At 43.6% G+C, this 21,471-nt stretch overlaps 1 protein-coding gene across 1 annotated transcript; it reads right to left on the minus strand.

The window, feature by feature from the left end:
* Positions 1-3,735: 3,735 nt before the first annotated feature.
* Positions 3,736-15,655, minus strand: LOC115157596 (E3 ubiquitin-protein ligase TRIM39-like). Its single transcript, XM_029705983.1, has 6 exons — positions 15,155-15,655; positions 13,713-13,808; positions 5,328-5,558; positions 5,209-5,231; positions 5,005-5,123; positions 3,736-4,721 (listed from the first exon to the last, which is right to left on the minus strand). Exons 1-6 carry the CDS (start codon positions 15,548-15,550, stop codon positions 4,195-4,197), a joined length of 1,392 nt encoding a protein of 463 aa, XP_029561843.1. The 5' UTR covers positions 15,551-15,655; the 3' UTR covers positions 3,736-4,194.
* Positions 15,656-21,471: the final 5,816 nt, after the last annotated feature.

Here is a 21,471-nt window from a genome sequence, read left to right on the forward strand (position 1 = left end):
GCGGGGTGAGCTTACCGGGACACTTTGATGGATCATCATTAGATATATAAACTAATATCACAACAACAGCTAACAGGCATCCATGGGATTTTGAACTTAAAAAAAAAAAATGTATTTTTAATCCAGAATTCATTTTAAATATTCAGTCATTTGTTTTCTCTCACAAACATTAGAAATAAATATATTATAATACACGTATATTCTTTTTAGGGGAATTGTTTTGCCACAAAGGAAAGTGTACATGGCAATTCCTGAATATTTGCATGAAAGTGTTATTGCCATTGACATAGATCATTAGGCTACGTCACTATTATTCTGAATTCACTACAGCTCAGCTGGGCTGTTGGGTCCTTGAAACAGAGCAGCACATGCCCCCATCAATTTGAAATATCTGAAGAATAAAACATATTTTTTGCCTAGTTTCCTTTAGTGGCAAAAACAAATATTATTATTATTATTTTTATTTTTTTTGCTTGATTTTTCTTTTACACAGAGTTAAATCACAGATATTGACGTTGGCCCTCGGTAGCGCCTCAACATGATTAGCTCCATGATGCCTCTGATTAAAGGTGCTAATAACATGTCTGAAACCAGGGTCATACTGGCTTCTTCTAAAACAAGTAGACGAGTGTAACCTGAGACAAAGCATTTCCTCATTGCTCTATGTTGACCCTGTCTTACACACACACACACACACACACACACACACTCACACCGTATTGACCCTGGTGTGTAACTCAATATAGCTCGGTCAGTGAAATAGTGTTAAAGACAGATGTTCTCTCATATATCGTCATGGCAACTGAGAAGAACATGGCAACAAGAGAAGAAGAAAGAATAAAAAACCCGCATGCAAGCTGTCTGGTCGAGTTGGTCAAAGGTTGGAACAAATATAATCACAAGACAAGACCTTCTTTTTTTCTCTTCTTCATAACAAGAGATAAGAGAGTGGAGAGAGACCACAATACACATGGCTAGAGATGTGGAGAAAATCAGAGTATAGAGACCATCTGGTCAGAATCAATCACAACTGCTTTTCATTAAAACAACAAGCCTGAGCTACTGCCCCACATGATGCCGTTATACCATTTGTCAACCTAGAAAGCTTTACGCTTGATCACATATCGTAAACGATTAGTTATTGTGTGTGTGTGTGTGTTTGTTTATTTGTCTCTCAGCTCCAGGAAGAAGAAAAAAAGTATGAATGTTACATTGACTTCAGTGACATTTCAGAATAACTAGATTAGATATTACAAATAAAATGATAATGAAACACTGATTATTAACCGTTTAAGTGTTGTTTTTAATTCTCATTCAGACCAGGAAGTTTCACATGAAGTTTCACATGAAGTTTCAGATGATGGGTGGAACTTTAATAGCTGTAATGCCAACATGCTGAACAAACCACATTTTGTGTGTGTTTGGTGGAATATAAAACTTTGACACAGAAAAAAGTAATGTATGACTGTTTATTACCAAAATAACTAGTACATGAAAAATGCATTGGTTCAACCCAAGTGAATGGGGTAACACTTTCATTTTCATAGGCCATCTGTAGACTATCTACAGACTATCAGTAACATTTCAACTAACCCTAACACTAGCTCTAACCTTAACCCCACGTAGATAAGTTAGGGTTAGTTGAAAGGTCACTGGGGGTGTTTTAAGTTCATTCCAAGGATCCTTTAGCTATTTCATTTAGAATTTTAAGACTCCTTGAAGTATCAAAAGAAAACATAAAAAAAAATATATATTTGATGAAAAATTGAATTTGGCCTTTAATGCTATTAGCCAATAGAAACACATTGAAAATCAGATAGACCTTACTGCTATTAGCCAATAGAAACACATTGAATAACAGATTCCCTACATGGAACAACAGATAGTTTCCCAAAACATTCCTAAGGAAGTTTGTTCTGTAGTGTCTGTCTGATATCTGAACAATATCAGAAAGATCAGAGAGCATTATAAATATTTTACACGTCTTTAAAGGCTTGTTTTTGGAACTGTTTCCATATATACAGTGCATTCGGAAAGTATTCAGACCCCTTGACCTTTTCCACATTTTGTTATTCTGAAATTGCTTAAATGTTTTTTTTCCTCATCAATCTACACCCTACAGCTGATAATGACAAAGCAAAAACAGGTTTGTAGAAATGTTTCAAAATGAATAAAAAAAAACGGAAATATGACATTTACATAAGTATTCAGACCCTTTACTCAGTACTTTGCTGAAGCACCTTTGGCAGCGATTACAGCCTCGAGTCGTCTATGATGCTACAAGCTTGGCACACCTGTATTTGAGGAGTTTGTCCCATTCTTCTCTGCAGATCCTCTCAAGCTCTGTCAGGTTGGATGGGGAGCGTTGCTGCACAGCTATTTTCAGGTCTCTCCATAGATGTTCGATCAGGTTCAAGTCCGGGCTCTGGCTGGACCACTCAAAGACATTCAGAGACTTGCCCCGAAGCCACTCCTGCATTGTCTTGGCTGTGTGCTTAGAGTCGTTGTCCTGTTGGAAGGTGAACCTTTGCCCCAGTCTGAGGTCCTGAGCGCTCTGGAGCAGGTTTTCATCAAGGATCTTTCTGTACTTTGCTCCGTTCATCTTTGCTTCGATCCTGACTAGTCTCCCAGTCCCTGCTGCTGAAAAAATCCACACAGCATGATTGTGCCACCACCATGCTTCACCATAAGGATGATGCCAGGTTTCCTCCAGACGTGACGCTTGGCATTCAGGCCAAAGAGCTCAATCTTGGTTTCATCAGACCAGAGAATTTTGTTTCTCATGGTCTAAGAGTCTTTAGGTGCCTTTTGGCAAACTCCAAGCGGGCTGTCATGTGCCTTTTACTGAGGAATGGCTTCTGTCTGGCCACTCTACCATAAAGGCCTGATTGGTGGAGTGCTGCAGAGATGGTTGTCCTTCTGGAAGGTTCTCCCATCTCCACAGAGGAACTCTGGAGCTCTGTCAGAGTGACCATCGGGTTCTTTGTCACCTCCCTGACCAAGGCCCTTCTCCCCCAATTGCTCAGATTTGGCCGGGCGGCCAGCTCTAGGAAGTGTCTGAGGTTCTTCCACTTCTTCCATTTAAGAATGATGGAGGCCACTGTGTTCTTGGGGACCTTCAATGCTGCAGACATGTTTTGGTACCCTTCCCCAGATCTGTTTCTCGACACAATCCTGTCTCTGAGCTCTACGGACAATTCCTTCGACCTCATGGCTTGGTTTTTGCTCTGACATGTACTGTCAACTGCGGGACCTTTTATAGACAGGTGTGTGCCTTTCCAAATCCTGTCCAATCAATTGAATTTACCACAGGTGGACTCCAATCAAGTTGTAGAAACATCTCAAGCATGATCAATGGAAACAGGATGCACCTGAGCTCAATTTTGAGTCTCATAGCAAAGGGTCTGATTACTTATGTAAATAAGGTATTTGTTTTTTTACTTTTAATACATTTTCAAAAAATTCTAAAAACCTGTTTTCCCTTTGTCATTATGGGGTATTGTGTGTAGATTTATGATAAACAAATTGTATTTAATTGACTTTAGAATAAGGCTGTAACGTAACAAAACATGAAAGAAGTCAAGGGGTCTGAATACTTTCCGAAGGCGCTGTACACACATTCATTTATAAAAAACTGGTACAAGGGGACCGTCAGATGAGTCTTGTGAGGAAAACAACCGACATGTACATGTTTGTGAGAGTCTCATCTTTCCATAGAGGCTTCATAATAGTTTGTAAGGCGAACCGTTTGGACGCTACAGATGATTTTGTGAGAAGAACGGTTTTCGGGATTTCTCATGGTCTGACAATCACTACTCTATCTCTGTTACCTTTCACCGGAGATGCAGAAGTGCAACATATCTCTAGCTTAAATTGACAGATTGGTAATGGGGATTTGTTTATTATGCTCATTACATTTTCCCACGGAGGAGCGGACATCAACTCTAGGGGGCTGTAACCTTAGCAAGCAGTTGCTTATCAACAGATAGTTGGTTGATAGTATGATCCTCTTTCTAGCATCTAAAGAAGGAAAATACAGACTATATAAATAAAGTGTGACGGTTATAATGTCTCTCTCTCTCTCTCTCTCTATCTCTCTCTCTCTGTCTCTCTCTCTGTCTCTCTCTGTATCTCTCTCTCTCTCTCTATTCTAAAAGGTGTGTGTTACTGATGATGCCCAGTAGGGGGCGGAGTCTACTCTATCTTTATAGAGATCTTCCCTGGTACGATCCTCAGATGGTGAACTTTAGAGACATGACCTATTGCTGGAAAGACTTGCTCAGTAAAGGTGTGTGTGAATGTGTGCAGGTGTGTGTTATTATCAGGGTCAGAGAATGACAGCTGTCCTCTGTCCCTGTCCAGCAGCACTCTGATCCTCTGGGGTTTTGGTCTCATTGTGATGGGAATACCTGGCCCTGATGGGGGGCTTGCTCTATATTTACCTCCACTATAGTACACAATCCAACTTTCAGGCTTCATGTTTCCCTTCCTCTGGGCAGACTCTTGTATGACACCCACGGACCAGACTGTACTGTCCCCAACCTCAACGTCCCAGATGTGTGTCCCTGAGTTAAAGCCCTCAGAGCCCAGGACCAATGCATCGTAATCAAACCTCTCTGGGTTGTCAGGAAGCTGCTGAATCGCACAGAATCTTAGACTGGTCAGATCCTCAGACAGGATGAAATATCGGTAAGCAGTGTTTGGGTCCAGAATCACAGGAGCTGAACAGACAGAACTAGAGATTAGAACTGGTCGTGATATCAGGACTGACACCAGGACAGAGGGAACTTGTAAGTGGTTGATTCACTTTATTGATTAAAATGTGTTTCATGTTTTTGAACACTATTACATACAAGAAAGTGTTTTACTATAACATATTTTTTGACAGAATATCATAGTACATGTTTTCCTCCTGTTTGTCTGAATGCTGAATAGTGTTTTATTGTTTAAAAATATCATAAATTAAGGAAATTGTTCAAAGTAGGTAAGTAAAATTATACTTACTGTATTTCACAATCCCCTGCATCTTCTCCCAGACTCTGAACTGCAGGTTGCCCAGGTGTTTGGCCACGTCTATCAGCGCTCCTGAGACCAGCTGTGGATCCGGCAGTGTGAAACGGGCTCTGAAAGAACATTAAGGAGTCAGTGCTGCTGCGGGGTTGGGTTCAGAACCACAGAGTCAAGAGAGACAGGAGGTAGATCACTGACCTTTTCACTGTGGTCTTGTAGTTCTGCAGGGGGACAAAATTGGAAATGAATAATGAATATAAAAACTGAAATCAAATCAGTCACAATAATCTACTTACTGTTCAGATATTAGTTCTTACCAGCGGCAATGAGATGTCCTCAGATCTCATCTCCTCCTCTATGGCTCTGATTGTATCTGAAAGTGATGATATCTGTCTGTTCATCTCTTTAATCTTCTCCTTCATCATCTGACTCTTCTGCTCCTCTTCCTCCCTCAGTGTCGCTACACTGGCCTCCTCCTCCTCTCGTAGAAACTGGTGAAGCTTCTGAAACTCTTCCTTAATCTGCCTCTCTGTGTCCTGGGCCTGGCTCTGGAGACAGTGAGAGGACTAGACGATGATAGCCTACATCACTGCTGTTTCTCCTTGTATTTTCATATTATATTGTACTATTACACAAGCCTGAACTCTTAGGAAAAAAATGCATATGTGTAATATGTTTCTTTATTATTTGTTTTACCAGACGAAACATCCACAACATCACCCTGTCCAGACCTACCTGTTCACACCCCCATCTCCAGATCAAAGACATCAAATCAAACTTTATTTGTCACATGCGCCGAATACAATAATTGTAGACTTTACCGTGAAATAATTACTTACAAGCCCTTATCCAACAGTGCAGTTCAAGAAGAAGAAAATATTTACCAAATGGGCTAAAATAAAAAAGTACTAATAAAAAGTAACACAATAAGAATAACAATAACGAGGCTATATACAGGGGGTACCGGTACAGAGTCAGTGTGGAGGCTATATACAGGGGGTACCGGTACAGAGTCAGTGTGGAGGTTATATACAGGGGGTACCGGTACAGAGTCAATGTGGAGGCTATATACAGGGTGTACCGGTACAGAGTCAATGTGGAGGTTATATACAGGGTGTACCGGTACAGAGTCAGTGTGGAGGCTATATACAGGGGGTACCGGTACAGAGTCAGTGTGGAGGTTATATACAGGGGGTACCGGTACAGAGTCAATGTGGAGGCTATATACAGGGTGTACCGGTACAGAGTCAATGTGGAGGTTATATACAGGGGGTACCGGTACAGAGTCAATGTGGAGGCTATATACAGGGGGTACCGGTACCGAGTCAGTGTGGAGGCTATATACAGGGTGTACCGGTACAGAGTCAATGTGGAGGCTATATACAGGGGGTACCGGTACAGAGTCAATGTGGAGGCTATATACAGGGTGTACCGGTACAGAGTCAATGTGGAGGCTATATACAGGGGGTACCGGTACAGAGTCAATGTGGAGACTATATACAGGGGGTACCGGTACAGAGTCAATGTGGAGGCTATATACAGGGTGTACCGGTACAGAGTCAATGTGGAGGCTATATACAGGGGGTACCGGTACAGAGTCAGTGTGGAGGTTATATACAGGGGGTACCGGTACAGAGTCAATGTGGAGGCTATATACAGGGTGTACCGGTACAGAGTCAATGTGGAGGTTATATACAGGGGGTACCGGTACAGAGTCAATGTGGAGGCTATATACAGGGGGTACCGGTACCGAGTCAGTGTGGAGGCTATATACAGGGTGTACCGGTACAGAGTCAATGTGGAGGCTATATACAGGGGGTACCGGTACAGAGTCAATGTGGAGGCTATATACAGGGTGTACCGGTACAGAGTCAATGTGGAGGCTATATACAGGGGGTACCGGTACCGAGTCAGTGTGGAGGTTATATACAGGGGGTACCGGTACCGAGTCAGTGTGGAGGCTATAGACAGGGGGTACCGGTACCGAGTCAGTGTGGAGGCTATATACAGGGGGTACCGGTACCGAGTCAATGTGGAGGCTATATACAGGGGGTACCAGTACAGAGTCAATGTGGAGGTTATATACAGGGGGTACCGGTACCGAGTCAATGTGGAGGCTGTATACAGGGGGTACCGGTACAGAGTCAATGTGGAGGCTATATACAGGGGGCACCGGTACAGAGTCAATGTGGAGGCTATATACAGGGGGTACCGGGACCGAGTCAATGTGGAGGCTATATACAGGGGGTACCGGGACCGAGTCAATGTGGAGGCTATATACAGGGGGTACCGGTACAGAGTCAATGTGGAGGCTATATACAGGGGGTACCGGTACAGAGTCAATGTGGAGGCTATATACAGGGGGGTACCGGTACAGAGTCAATGTGGAGGCTATATACAGGGGGTACCGGGACCGAGTCAATGTGGAGCCTATATACAGGGGGTACCGGGACCGAGTCAATGTGGAGGCTATATACAGGGGGTACCGGTACAGAGTCAATGTGGAGGCTATATACAGGGGGTACCGGTACAGAGTCAATGTGGAGGCTATATACAGGGGGGTACCGGTACAGAGTCAATGTGGAGGCTATATACAGGGGGTACCGGTACAGAGTCAATGTGGAGGCTATATACAGGGGGTACCGGGACCGAGTCAATGTGGAGGCTATATACAGGGGGTACCGGTACAGAGTCAATGTGGAGGCTATATACAGGGGGTACCGGTACAGAGTCAATGTGGAGGCTATATACAGGGGGTACCGGTACAGAGTCAGTGTGGAGGGGTATAGGTTAGTAACGAGGTTATATACAGGGGGTACTGGGACCGAGTCAGTGTGGAGGCTATATACAGGGGGTACCAGTACAGAGTCAATGTGGAGGCTATATACAGGGTGTTACGGTACAGAGTCAGTGTGGAGGCTATATACAGGGGGTAACGGTACAGAGTCAATGTGGAGGCTATATACAGGGGGTACCGGGACCGAGTCAATGTGGAGGCTATATACAGGGGGTACCGGGACCGAGTCAATGTGGAGGCTATATACAGGGGGTACCGGTACAGAGTCAATGTGGAGGCTATATACAGGGGGTACCGGTACAGAGTCAATGTGGAGGCTATATACAGGGGGGTACCGGTACAGAGTCAATGTGGAGGCTATATACAGGGGGTACCGGTACAGAGTCAATGTGGAGGCTATATACAGGGGGTACCGGGACCGAGTCAATGTGGAGGCTATATACAGGGGGTACCGGTACAGAGTCAGTGTGGAGGGGTATAGGTTAGTAACGAGGTTATATACAGGGGGTACTGGGACCGAGTCAGTGTGGAGGCTATATACAGGGGGTACCAGTACAGAGTCAATGTGGAGGCTATATACAGGGTGTTACGGTACAGAGTCAGTGTGGAGGCTATATACAGGGGGTAACGGTACAGAGTCAATGTGGAGGCTATATACAGGGGGTACCGGGACCGAGTCAATGTGGAGGCTATATACAGGGGGTACCGGGACCGAGTCAATGTGGAGGCTATATACAGGGGGTACCGGTACAGAGTCAATGTGGAGGCTATATACAGGGGGTACCGGTACAGAGTCAATGTGGAGGCTATATACAGGGGGGGTACCGGTACAGAGTCAATGTGGAGGCTATATACAGGGGGTACCGGTACAGAGTCAATGTGGAGGCTATATACAGGGGGTACCGGGACCGAGTCAATGTGGAGGCTATATACAGGGGGTACCGGTACAGAGTCAATGTGGAGGCTATATACAGGGGGTACCGGTACAGAGTCAATGTGGAGGCTATATACAGGGGGTACCGGTACAGAGTCAGTGTGGAGGGGTATAGGTTAGTAACGAGGTTATATACAGGGGGTACTGGGACCGAGTCAGTGTGGAGGCTATATACAGGGGGTACCAGTACAGAGTCAATGTGGAGGCTATATACAGGGTGTTACGGTACAGAGTCAGTGTGGAGGCTATATACAGGGGGTAACGGTACAGAGTCAATGTGGAGGCTATATACAGGGGGTACCGGTACAGAGTCAATATAGAGGTTATATACAGGGTGTTACGGTACAGAGTCAGTGTGGAGGGGTATAGGTTAGTAACGAGGTTATATACAGGGGTACTGGGACCGAGTCAGTGTGGAGGTTATATACAGGGGGTACCAGTACAGAGTCAATGTGGAGGCTATATACAGGGTGTTACGGTACAGAGTCAGTGTGGAGGTTATATACAGGGGGTACCGGTACAGAGTCAGTGTGGAGGTTATATACAGGGGGTACCGGTACAGAGTCAGTGTGGAGGTTATATACAGGGGGTACCGGTACAGAGTCAGTGTGGAGGTTATATACAGGGGGTACCGGTACAGAGTCAGTGTGCAGCGGTACAGGTTAGTAACGAGGTTATATACAGGGGGGCACCGGTACCGAGTCAGTGTGCAGCGGTACAGGCTAGTTGAGGTAATCTGTACATGTAGGTGGGGGCGAAGTGACTATGCATAGATAACAAACAACAGCAACTACTGTACCAGCAGTGTACAAAAGGAGGCGGGTCAATGTAATTGTCCGGTGGCGATTTGATTAATTGTTCAGCAGTCTTAGAGCTTGAGGGTAGAAGCTGTTGAGGAGCCTATTGGTCCTAGACTTGGTGCTCCAGTACCGCTTGCCATGCGGTAGCAGAGAAAACAGTCTATGACTTGGGTGACTGGAGTCTCTGACAATTTTATGGGCTTTCCTCTGACCCGCTCAACTACAGCCCCGTCAATGTTAATGGGGGCCTGTTCGGCCCACCTTTTCCTGTGGTCCACGATCAGCTCCTTTATCTTGCTCACATTAAGGGAGAGGTTGTTGTCCTGGCACCACACTGCCAGTTCTCTGACCTCCTCCCTATAGGCCATCTCATCGTTGTCGGTGATCAGGCCTACCACTGTTGTGTCGTCAGCAAACTTAATGATTGTGTTGGAGTCGTGTTTGGCCACGCAGTCGTGGGTGAACAGGGAATACAGGAGGGGACTAAGTACACACCCCTGAGGGGCCCCTGTGTTAAGGATCAGCGTGGCAGACGTGTTGTTGCCTACCCTTACCACCTGGGGGCGGCCCGTCAGGAAGTCCAGGATCCAGTTACAGAGGGAGGTGTTTAGTCCCAGAGTCCTTACCTTAGTGATGAGCTTCGTGGGCACTATGGTGTTGAACGCTGAGCTGTAGTCAATGAACAGCATTTTGACATAGGTGGTCCTTTTGTACCAAGTGAGAAAGGACAGTGTGGAGTGCGATTGAGATTGCGTCATCTGTGGATCTGTTGGGGCGGTATGCGAATTGGAGTGGGTCTAGGGTATCCTGGAGGATGCTGCTGATGTGAGCCATGACCAGCCTTTCAAAGCACTTCATGGCTACCGACATGAGTCCCAAGGTGAGGTAATCATTTATCCAGGTTTCCTTCGCTTCCTTGGGCACAGGGACTATGGTGGTCTGCTTGAAACATGTAGGTATTACAGACTCGGTCAGGGAGAGGTTGAAAATGTCAGTGAAGACACTTGACAGTTGGTCCGCGCATGCTTTGAGTACACGTCCTGGTAATCTGTTTGGCCCAGCGGCTTTGTGAATGTTGACCCGTTTAAGGGTTTTGTTCACATCAGCTACCGAGAGCGTTATCACACAGTCATCCAGAACAGCTGGTGCTCTTGTGCATGCTTCAGTGTTGCTTGCCTCGAAGCGAGCATAAAAGGCATTTAGCTCGTCTGGTAGGCTCGCGTCACTGGGCAGCTCGCGTCTGGGTTTCCCTTTGTAGTTTTCAAGCCCTGCCACATCCGACGAGTGTCAGAGCCGGTGTAGTAGGATTCAATCTTAATCCTGTATTGACGCTTTGCTTGTTTTATGGTTCCTCTGAGGGCATAGCGGGATTTCTTATAAGCTTCCGGATTAGTCTCCCGCTCAGTGAAAGTGGCAGCTCTAGCCTTTAGCTCGATGCGGATGTTGCCTGTAATCCATGGCTTCTGGTTGGGATATGTACATACAGTCACTGTGGGGACAATGTCATTGATTCACTTATTGATGAAGCCGATGACTGAGATGGTGTACCCACCTGCTCACACCCCCATCTCCAGATCAACTACATCAAACGAAACATCCACAACATCACCCTGCTCAGACCTACCTGTTCACACCCCCATCTCCAGCGCCCCATCCCTCTCTGCCACATGGCCTTAAACTGCACCATTTTGTTTCTCTCCATCGCCCCCGCACTTTCAACATTTAGATAATAAACCACTTGAGCTTTCGATTGTGTTAATGATGGAGGATTGGTTGATTTCCAGTTTTTAAGTATACGCCTTTTCACTGCACCCTCATATGGCATGTCTTGAAATATGCAGACAGACGGACTCAAACCTCTGCCCATGAAGGCATGGATTATTGAGTCATTGTTAGTTTTACACTTAATAGACTCTTAAGGATTTTACTTTTATTTCAGTGTTCAGTGTGGAGTCAATTGAAGGGACTATGTTTCATAAAGCCATTAGAAGACTGTTGCTGACTGAGAGGAGGTACAGTATAAAATATTTTTCCTATAATAAATTATGTATAACAAGTCTTTGTGATTCAATAGCCTAGTTAATAATTACATTACTTTTAACACACTGTCTATGTTTTGCTCAGTCTGGCAGTAACCCAGAGCTATAAGAGGATCTCTTTCGGTTGCTGATGACAACAACTGCATGTACATTTTTGTTCTACATCATAATAATTATATGTCTGATAGCATTTTGTCTTCATATGGCAGATTAACTCAAGCATATTACTGCAGATTAACTCATGCATATTGCTGCAGATTAACTCATGCATATTGCTGCAGATTAACTCATATTTATTGCTGCAGATTAACTCATGCATATTACTGCAGATTAACTCATGCATATTGCTGCAGATTAACTCATGCATATTTCTGCAGATAACTCATGTTTATTGCTGCAGATTAACTCATGCATATTTCTGCAGATAACTCATGCAGATTGCTGCAGATAACTCATGCATATTGCTGCAGATTAACTCATGCATATTGCTGCAGATAACTAATGCATATTGCTGCAGATAACTCATGCATATTGCTGCAGATAACTCATATTTATTGCTGCAGATTAACTCATATTTATTGCTGCAGATTAACTCATATTTATTGCTGCAGATTAACTCATGCATATTGCTGCAGATTAACTCATATTTATTGCTGCAGATTAACTCATGCATATTTCTGCAGATTAACTCGTGCATATTGCTGCAGATTAACTCATGCATATTGCTGCAGATGAACCCATACTGTACTGGCTGCAGGTAGCCCAGTGGCTAAGGATTTAGACCTGTGGCTGGATCAAATCCCAGGCTGGGTGCTGGAAAAAAAATGGGCAGAATTGATTTGACAACTGGAGGGCTGCTGGGTTCACATCCTCAATACATTCCCCTACATTTACATTTTACATTTAAGTCATTTAGCAGAAGCTCTTCTGTTGGGCATTTGAGCAAGGCCCTTAACCCCACAACATGCTCTCCATTCAGGGGCTCTACAATGCAGCTTGAACCTGTGCTCGTCTCAACTGTATGCGTGAGGTCTGCTGTTTTCAGGGGGTTCAGAACAGAGCAGCAGACATGCTTTTATTGTTCCTTTTGGACTGTGTTGTGTTGTAAAGAAGTCAGCCAGAGTTGAAACAAAGAGATGCCTCCCTGGCCACCCGTGCATATATGTCATGCCCTGACCAGTAAAAGGGGTTATTTGTTATTGTAGTTTGGTCAGGGCGTGGCAGGGGGTGTTTGTTTTGTGTGGTTCGGATTTTTTGGTTTATGTTCTACATTTTCTATTTCTATGTGTTTATCTAGTTTTTCTATTTCTATGTTGGGGTTTTGGTAGGACCTCCAATTAGAGACAGCTGGTTGTCGTTGTCTCTAATTGGAGGCCATATTTAGTTGGGGTTTGTTTCACTTGTGTTTGTGGGTGGTTGTTCCTAGTATAGTCTGTGCACCTTACTGGACTGTTTTCGTCGTTTGTTTTGCTTAATTGTTTTTTTCTTTAATAAATAAGAAGATGATCAATATACCCGCTGCGTTTTGGTCCACTCCTTACGACGCCCGTGACAATATAATGAAATTAAATTCTATAAAACTACGCTGGTATTATTTTGTCCATTATTTAGTTGTTTATTAAATTATATTCTTAACTAAAAAATATGACTATTTATTAGTAGTAGCCATAATTCATAAATGACACCGTGCAGTGTTCTATACGGAACCATTTTGGTTCAGTGAAGAAGAACCTCTAGGGCCTTCAAACTCAACTCTGGAACTCGAAGCCAGTTCAACTGCATTTTTTTTCTCTTCATTTCTCCCATATAATCAGGGACTGGTTAAGATCTGGGACATCAGGTGTGTGCAATTAATTATCAGGTAGAAGAGAAAACCAGCAGACTCAGGGCCTCGTAAGAGTTGAATACCCCTGCTCTAGGGTTCTAATATAGAATGTTGAGGGGTTCCACACATGAAGCAAGCAATAGAACCCTTTTTGATCCTATAAGGAATCTTGGGTACCAGTCTGTATCTGCCATCATTCCACTCCTTGACACTTCTTGACATGCCAAACAAAGTCCAGATTGTAATGTTTGCATAAGGAGTGAAATGTAAGCATCAAACCCCTCTGAACATTACAACTCATTCTTACCTTAATATGCCAAGCTGTTTGATTACAGGTTAGTTTAACTTTACTAAAGACTTCCAGCTTCTCCTGTAAGGGCTTCAGGGCAGTCTGGAGTTCCTCCTACAATGAAACATTGACACTTTACTATGGACAGAGCCTCTGTGTTCTAGCTTTACTATGGACAGAGCTTCTGTGTTCTAGCTTTACTATGGACAGAGCCTCTGTGTTCTAGCTTTACTGTGGACAGAGCCTCTGTGCTCTAGCTTTACTATGGACAGAGCCTCTGTGTTCTAGCTTTACTATGGACAGAGCTTCTGTGTTCTAGCTTTACTATGTACAGAGCTTCTGTGTTCTAGCTTTACTATGGACAGAGCTTCTGTGTTCTAGCTTTACTATGGACAGAGCTTCTGTGTTCTAGCTTTACTATGGACAGAGCCTCTGTGTTCTAGCTTTACTGTGGACAGAGCCTCTGTGCTCTAGCTTTACTATGGACAGAGCCTCTGTGTTCTAGCTTTACTATGGACAGAGCTTCTGTGTTCTAGCTTTACTATGGACAGAGCCTCTGTGTTCTAGCTTTACTGTGGACAGAGCTTCTGTGTTCTAGCTTTACTATGGACAGAGCTTCTGTGTTCTAGTTTTACTATGGACAGAGCCTCTGTGTTCTAGCTTTACTGTGGACAGAGCCTCTGTGCTCTAGCTTTACTATGGACAGAGCCTCTGTGTTCTAGCTTTACTATGGACAGAGCTTCTGTGTTCTAGCTTTACTATGTACAGAGCTTCTGTGTTCTAGCTTTACTATGGACAGAGCTTCTGTGTTCTAGCTTTACTATGGATAGAGCCTCTGTGTTCTAGCTTTACTATGGACAGAGCCTCTGTGTTCTAGTTTTACTATGGACAGAGCTTCTGTGTTCTAGCTTTACTATGGACAGAGCCTCTGTGTTCTAGCTTTACTATGGACAGAGCTTCTGTGTTCTAGCTTTACTGTGGACAGAGCCTCTGTGTTCTAGCTTTACTATGGATAGAGCTTCTGTGTTCTAGTTTTACTATGGACAGAGCTTCTGTGTTCTAGTTTTACTATGGATAGAGCCTCTGTGTTCTAGCTTTACTATGGATAGAGCTTCTGTGTTCTAGTTTTACTATGGACAGAGCCTCTGTGTTCTAGCTTTACTATGGACAGAGCTCATGTGTTCTAGCTTTACTATGGATAGAGCTTCTGTGTTCTAGTTTTACTATGGACAGAGCTCATGTGTTCTAGCTTTACTATGGACAGAGCCTCTGTGTTCTAGCTTTACTATGGACAGAGCTTCTGTGTTCTAGCTTTACGCTTTATTGTCAATAATCATATCACAATCATTACAGGAATAAGCAATAATTTTTTTAGGCATTGTTAACAAACACACACACATACACGCACACACACATACACCATTTTAGACAGCTGAAAATACACAAGAACATATGGATACCTTATGATTCTGTACAGCCTCATCTAGTGGTTTGTGGTTATGCTGTCTTGTATCCTGCCACACCAAACAGACAGGCTGTTTATCCTCCAACTGCAGCGTTTCTCCATGCAGACTGCAGAGCACAGAGCTTATCTTGCTTGTTGATTTCTGACTATCTATATGTGACTGTGAGAAGGCCTCACACAGGCTCTTTAGAGAAAGGTTAGGAGGGTACCAATCTTTGGAACATTTTCTCCTGCAGACTGGACATTCCCAAGATTCCCTTTGTTTCCAGTTTTCCCGCAGACAGGTTTTACAGAAGCTGTGGCCACACGACACAAGAACGGGATCCTTGAAGATGTCACAGCACACAGGACAGGAGAGATCCTCCTCTTGGAAAGATGAACCTGAATCCATTTTATAATGAAATCAGTCACTTCCCTCTAACAGCCTCTGAAGGAAGCAGACATTGACTTCGGTGTTGTTTAAATCTTAGTGTTGATGATATTGTCCTGCTCTTCAGTAGATGCTGTGAGTCTTGAAGTCGTAGTGAGTTAGTTGTAGTGAGTTAGAGTCCTTTATAGTGTATCCAACGTCATATACCTAGCCACACCTATCTGGGACCTTCTGAACTTTCGACTCTCTGCAGTACAGGTGGCTTAGGGATTGGGGCTCAGGAGTGTGTGTGTGTGTAACCTGTGTGCAATCTAAGTGTCACATGATCTCTCACATGATCTCAGTACACCACAGTGGAGATTGGAGTATCTGTCCATAGGACCACTTTAAGCCGTACACTCCATAGAGCTGGGCTTTACGGAAGAGTAGCCAGAAAAAAAGCCATTGCTTAAATAGAAAAATAAGCAAACACATTTGGTGTTCGCCAAAAGGCATGTGGGAGACTCTCCAAACATATGGAAGAAGGTACTCTGGCCAGATGAGGCTAAAATTGAGCTTTTTGGCCATCAAGGAAAACACTATGTCTGGCGCAAACCCAACACCTCTCATCACCCTGAGAGCACCATCCCCACAGTGAAGCATGGTGGTGGCAGCATCATGCTGTGGGGATGATTTTCATCGGCAGGGACTGGGAAACTGGTCAGAATTGAAGGAATGATGGATGGTGCTAAATACAGGGAAATTATTGAGGGAAACCTGTTTCAGTCTTCCAGAGATTTGAGACCGGGAAGAAGGTTCACCTTCCAGCAGGACAATGACCCTAAGCATACTGCTAAAGCAACACTTGAGTGGTTTAAGGAGAAACATTGACATTTCTTAGTCAATGCCCAGACTCAATCCAATTGAGAATCTGTGTTATGACTTAAAGATTGCTGTACACCAGCGGAACTCATCCAACTTGAAGGAGCTAGAGCAGTTTTGCCTTGAAGAATGGGCAAAAAATCTAGTGGCTAGATATGCCAAGCTTATAGAGACATACCCCAAGATACTTGCAGCTGTAATTGCTGCAAAAGGTGGCTCTACAAAGTATTGATTTTGGGGGGGGTGAGTAGTTATGCACGCTCACGTTATCATTTTATTTTCTTGTTTGTTTCACAATAACACATATTTTACATCTTCAAAGTGGTAGGCATGTTGTGTAAATCAAATGGTACAACCACCCAAGAAATCTATTTTAATTCCAGGTTGTAAGGCAACAAAATAGGAAAAATGCCAAGGGGGGTGAATACTTTCACAAGCCACTGTATAGGGAATAGGGTGGCATTTGGGACGTAACCCCTACTGTGTCCCTGCCTGCTATGACAGGTATATACAGTATGCAACTCTAGATAGCACTTCAATCTCTGTCAATACAAGACTGGGGGTCAGTCTGATAAACCAATCTACTCAGTAATCTCCTCCATGAAGACTGGAGGTCAGCCTGATGAACCACACTACTCAGTAATCTCCTCCATGAAGACTGGAGGTCAGCCTGATGAACCACACTACTCAGTAATCTCCTCCATGAAGTCTGGGGGTCAGCCTGATGAACCAAACTACTCGGTAATCTACTCCATGAAGTCTGGGGGTCAGCCTGATGAACCAAACTACTCGGTAATCTCCTCCATATAGCCTAACTTTCCCACTCACACATGCACACATGCACACATGCACACATGCACACACACATTTAAAACTTATTATGGCTTGGGGGCTTATTTCGACAATTGGATGAGAAGCGTACCCAAAGTAAACTGCCTGTTACTCAGGCCCAGAAGCTAGGATATGCATATAATAGGTAGATTTGGATAGAAAACACTCGAAAGTTTCCACAACTGTTAAAATAATGTCTGTGAGTATAACAGAACTGATATGGCAGGCGAAAACCTGAGGAAAATCCATTCAGGAAGTGGGATATTTTTGATGTGTGTAGTTTCAATTGAATGCCTATACAGTATGTGTTGGGTTAGGACCCAGATTGCAGTTCCTATGGCTTCCACTAGATGTCAACCGTCCTTAGACATTGTTTCAGGCTTGTTTTCTGAAAAATGAGGAAGAATGAGACCATTTTCTAAGTGGACTGTAGAATGAACCAGAGCTAATTTGCGTGGATGACCGATTGCGCACCCTTCGTTCTTTTTCCTTTCTATTGAATACGCTATTGTCTGGTTGAAATATTATCGATTATTTAGAGAATAGACAACCTGAGGATTAATTCTAAACATCGTTTGACATGTTTCGATGAACTTTACCGGTACTATTAGGATGTATTCGTCAGCATGTTTTGACCGCCTTTGAGCCAGTGGATTACTGAGCAAAACGCGCCTACAAAACAGAGTTATTGGGAAATAAAGAGGGACTTTATCGAACAAAATGAACATTTATTGTGTAACAGGGAGACTTTTATTATGAGTATTTCTGTATTTTGAATTTGGCGCTCTGCAATTTCACCGGATGTTGTCGAGGTGGGTCGCTAGCGGAATGCCTGCGCCAGAGAGGTTGAACAAAATACATTGTAGCATACAGCAGGTCAGCCACCAGGGGGAGACTCGTCGAGGCCTGGTGACAGACGGAGTATACATCACGAGGCGATGGCTCCATCTGTTGGACGTGCCAGGTCTCGACGGTCTCTACGGCCAGGACTAATTGGGGCTGATTGGTGAGTAATGAGTAATCAAGGGCTGAGTAATCAGGAGCTAATTGCTCACCAGCTGTACAAGTCCCATAAAGCTGCCAGAAGGGCAGCACACAGGAGGAGACTGGGGGAGGAAAGGACTCCTGTATAGTTGGGGACGGTACGAGAGGTAACAGGAGGGAGTTCAGTTTTTGATCCCCCCCCCCCCCCCGGAGCCCAGAAGACGGTATCCCGGAGAGGGTCTCATGGGGGAGACCTTTTCTTTTGGACTATTATTTTAATAAACACCTTTGAAACCGAGCTAATCCTACTCTGTTCATGTCTGATCTGTGTAAACGTTTTGACCCCAACCCCCTGGTCTGCCACAACATGTATGTGTGTATATATATATATATATATATATATATATATATATATATATATATATATATAGTATCGTGATTATTTACATTTACGTCATTTAGCAGACGCTCTTATCCAGAGCGACTTACAAATTGGTGCATTCACCTTATGATATTCAGTGGAACAACCACTTTACAATAGTACATCTATATCTTTTTGGGGGAGGGTAGGGGGGGTTAGAAGGATTACTTTATCCTATCCCAGGTATTCCTTAGAGGTGGGGTTTCAGGTGTCTCCGGAAGGTGGTGATTGACTCCGCTGTCCTGGCGTCGTGAGGGTGCTTGTTCCACCATTGGGGTGCCAGAGCAGCGAACAGTTTTGACTGGGCTGAGCGGGAACTGTGCTTCCGCAGAGGTAGGGAGGCGAGCAGGCCAGAGGTGGATGAACGCAGTGCCCTTGTTTGGGTGTAGGGACTGATCAGAGCCTGAAGGTACGGAGGTGCCGTTCCCCTCACAGCTCCGTAGACAAGCACCATGGTCTTGTAGCAGATGCGAGCTTCAACTGGAAGCCAGTGGAGTGTGCGGAGGAGCGGGGTGACGTGATAGAACTTGGGAAGGTTGAACACCAGACGGGCTGCGGCGTTCTGGATGAGTTGTAGGGGTTTAATGGCACAGGCAGGGAGCCCCGCCAGCAGCGAGTTGCAGTAATCCAGACGGGAGATGACAAGTGCCTGGATTAGGACCTGCGCCGCTTCCTGTGTGAGACAGGGTCGTACTCTGCGAATGTTGTAGAGCATGAACCTACAGGATTGGGTCACCGCCTTGATGTTAGCGGAGAACGACAGGGTGTTGTCCAGGGTCACGCCAACGCTCCTAGCACTCTTGAAGGAGGACACAATGGAGTTGTCAACCGTGATGGCGAGATCATGGAACGGGCAGTCCTTCCCCGGGAGGAAGAGCAGCTCCGTCTTGCCGAGGTTCAGCTTGAGGTGGTGATCCGTCATCCACACTGATATGTCTGCCAGACATGCAGTGATGCGATTCGCCACCTGGTTATCAGAAGGGGGAAAGGAGAAGATTAATTGTGTGTCGTCTGCGTAGCAATGATAGGAGAGACCATGTGAGGATAATTAGTAGGTTTTGTTATCTGTTTTAACAAACCTTATTTATCTTTGTACTTATGTATGTATATAGATTTTTGTGGTGTTCAAATCAGCACAATGGACCTATTGTTGTCTGTGTCACTTCTTTTCTTTTGGTGCAAATAAATCAATATATAAATAGTGGTTTGCAGTCATGATTTTTATGTGTCTTTCAGCTCGACACACCCAACAGGTGGGCCGTTTATCCTCCAGACAGAAGAGCTTGAGTTTGTTATGTTTAAACAAAAATAATCTGATTTATTGATCTATTTAATTTACACATGTATAATTAGTAGGTTTTGTTGGAGCTTGATTTTGTATATCACCCTTTTCACACTGCCAAGTTACGTGTCCACCCTCGGTAATGGAACCACGCAGGAAAGGAAACCATGAAGAGAATGTATCTGAGCCAATACGGTGCAGGTCGGCATGATAGTGTGAAAACAGGTATTAGGATGCGCTCACACAGAGTACATAGCACCTCAGATCTTCCCTGATCTGTTTATGAAGCTCTCTGACCACCTAACTGTGATTGAGAAGAACTCACAAAGGAGTTTTAGAGAAAAGTTAAGAGGAAACCAATATTTGGAATATTTTTCTTCTGCTCACTGGTCATTCCCGATATTCCCTTTGTTTCCAGTATTCCCACAGACAGGTTTTACAGGAAACCCCTGTGGCAAAACGTCAGGATCCTTGAAGATGTCACTGCACAAAGGACAGGATAAATCCTCCTCTTCGAAAGATGAACCAGAAGCCATTAAGTAAAGAAATCACTGTCACGTCTCTGTAAAGAGAGCAGACAGTGACTTGTTATCTAATCAGCGGTACTTAAATCTCAGCGTTGATATTATACTGCTCTTCAGTAGTTGCTGTGTCTTCAGTGTGTAGTAAGATAAAGTTGTCATGCTTGGTGTCAAGTCTTACAGAGCAGGTGTGTGTGTGTATGTGTGTATGTGTATGCGTGTGTGTGAGAGAGAGAAAAATCCAGTGTGTTCAGCATTCCTACTATGATAGGTAGATAACGTATGCAAAACTAGATCGTGGTAAGACTTCATACTGTATCTGACCGTGTGTTCAGTGGTTCTGTGACCAACAAAGACTAAAGACTGGTTTCCCAGACACAGATTAAGATTAATTGTAGTCCTGGACTGAAAACAATAACACTCAATAGATATTCTCCTTTGAAAGTGTGTTTTAGTTCATGTCTAGGATAAATCTTTGTCTTGGCAACTGGCCCAATATTAATGCAGTGTGTTGATTAAATACTATATATACTTATATAATACTATATAATACTTATATAATATAATACTTACAAATACTTATATAATACAATACTTACAAATATTTATAGGAAATAAGTATCCTTGTATCGTCATGCAAAAAAAAGAAATTACATCCTTCAACCTTCAGTACTAAAAATAAATAGACAAGCATGTTTATAATTTATTACCAAAAATAAATAGACAAGCATGTTTATAATTTATTACCAAAAATAAATTGACAAGCATGTTTATAATTTATTACCAAAAATAAATAGACAAGCATGTTTATAATTTATTACAAAAAATAAAAAGACATGCATGTTTATTTCAATGTTCAACCTTCAGTACTAAAAATAAATGGGCAAGCATCTTCATGTCAACTTTCAACTTTTAGTACAAAAATGTGTTGAAAAGTATGTTTATTTAAACCTTCAAAATTCAGTACAAAAATAAACAGACAAGCATCTTTATGTCAAATTCAACCTTCAGGTCAAAATAAATAGATAATCTTGTTTATGTC

This window comes from Salmo trutta, chromosome 21, assembly GCF_901001165.1.
Source record: "Salmo trutta chromosome 21, fSalTru1.1, whole genome shotgun sequence".
NCBI lineage: Eukaryota > Metazoa > Chordata > Actinopteri > Salmoniformes > Salmonidae > Salmo > Salmo trutta.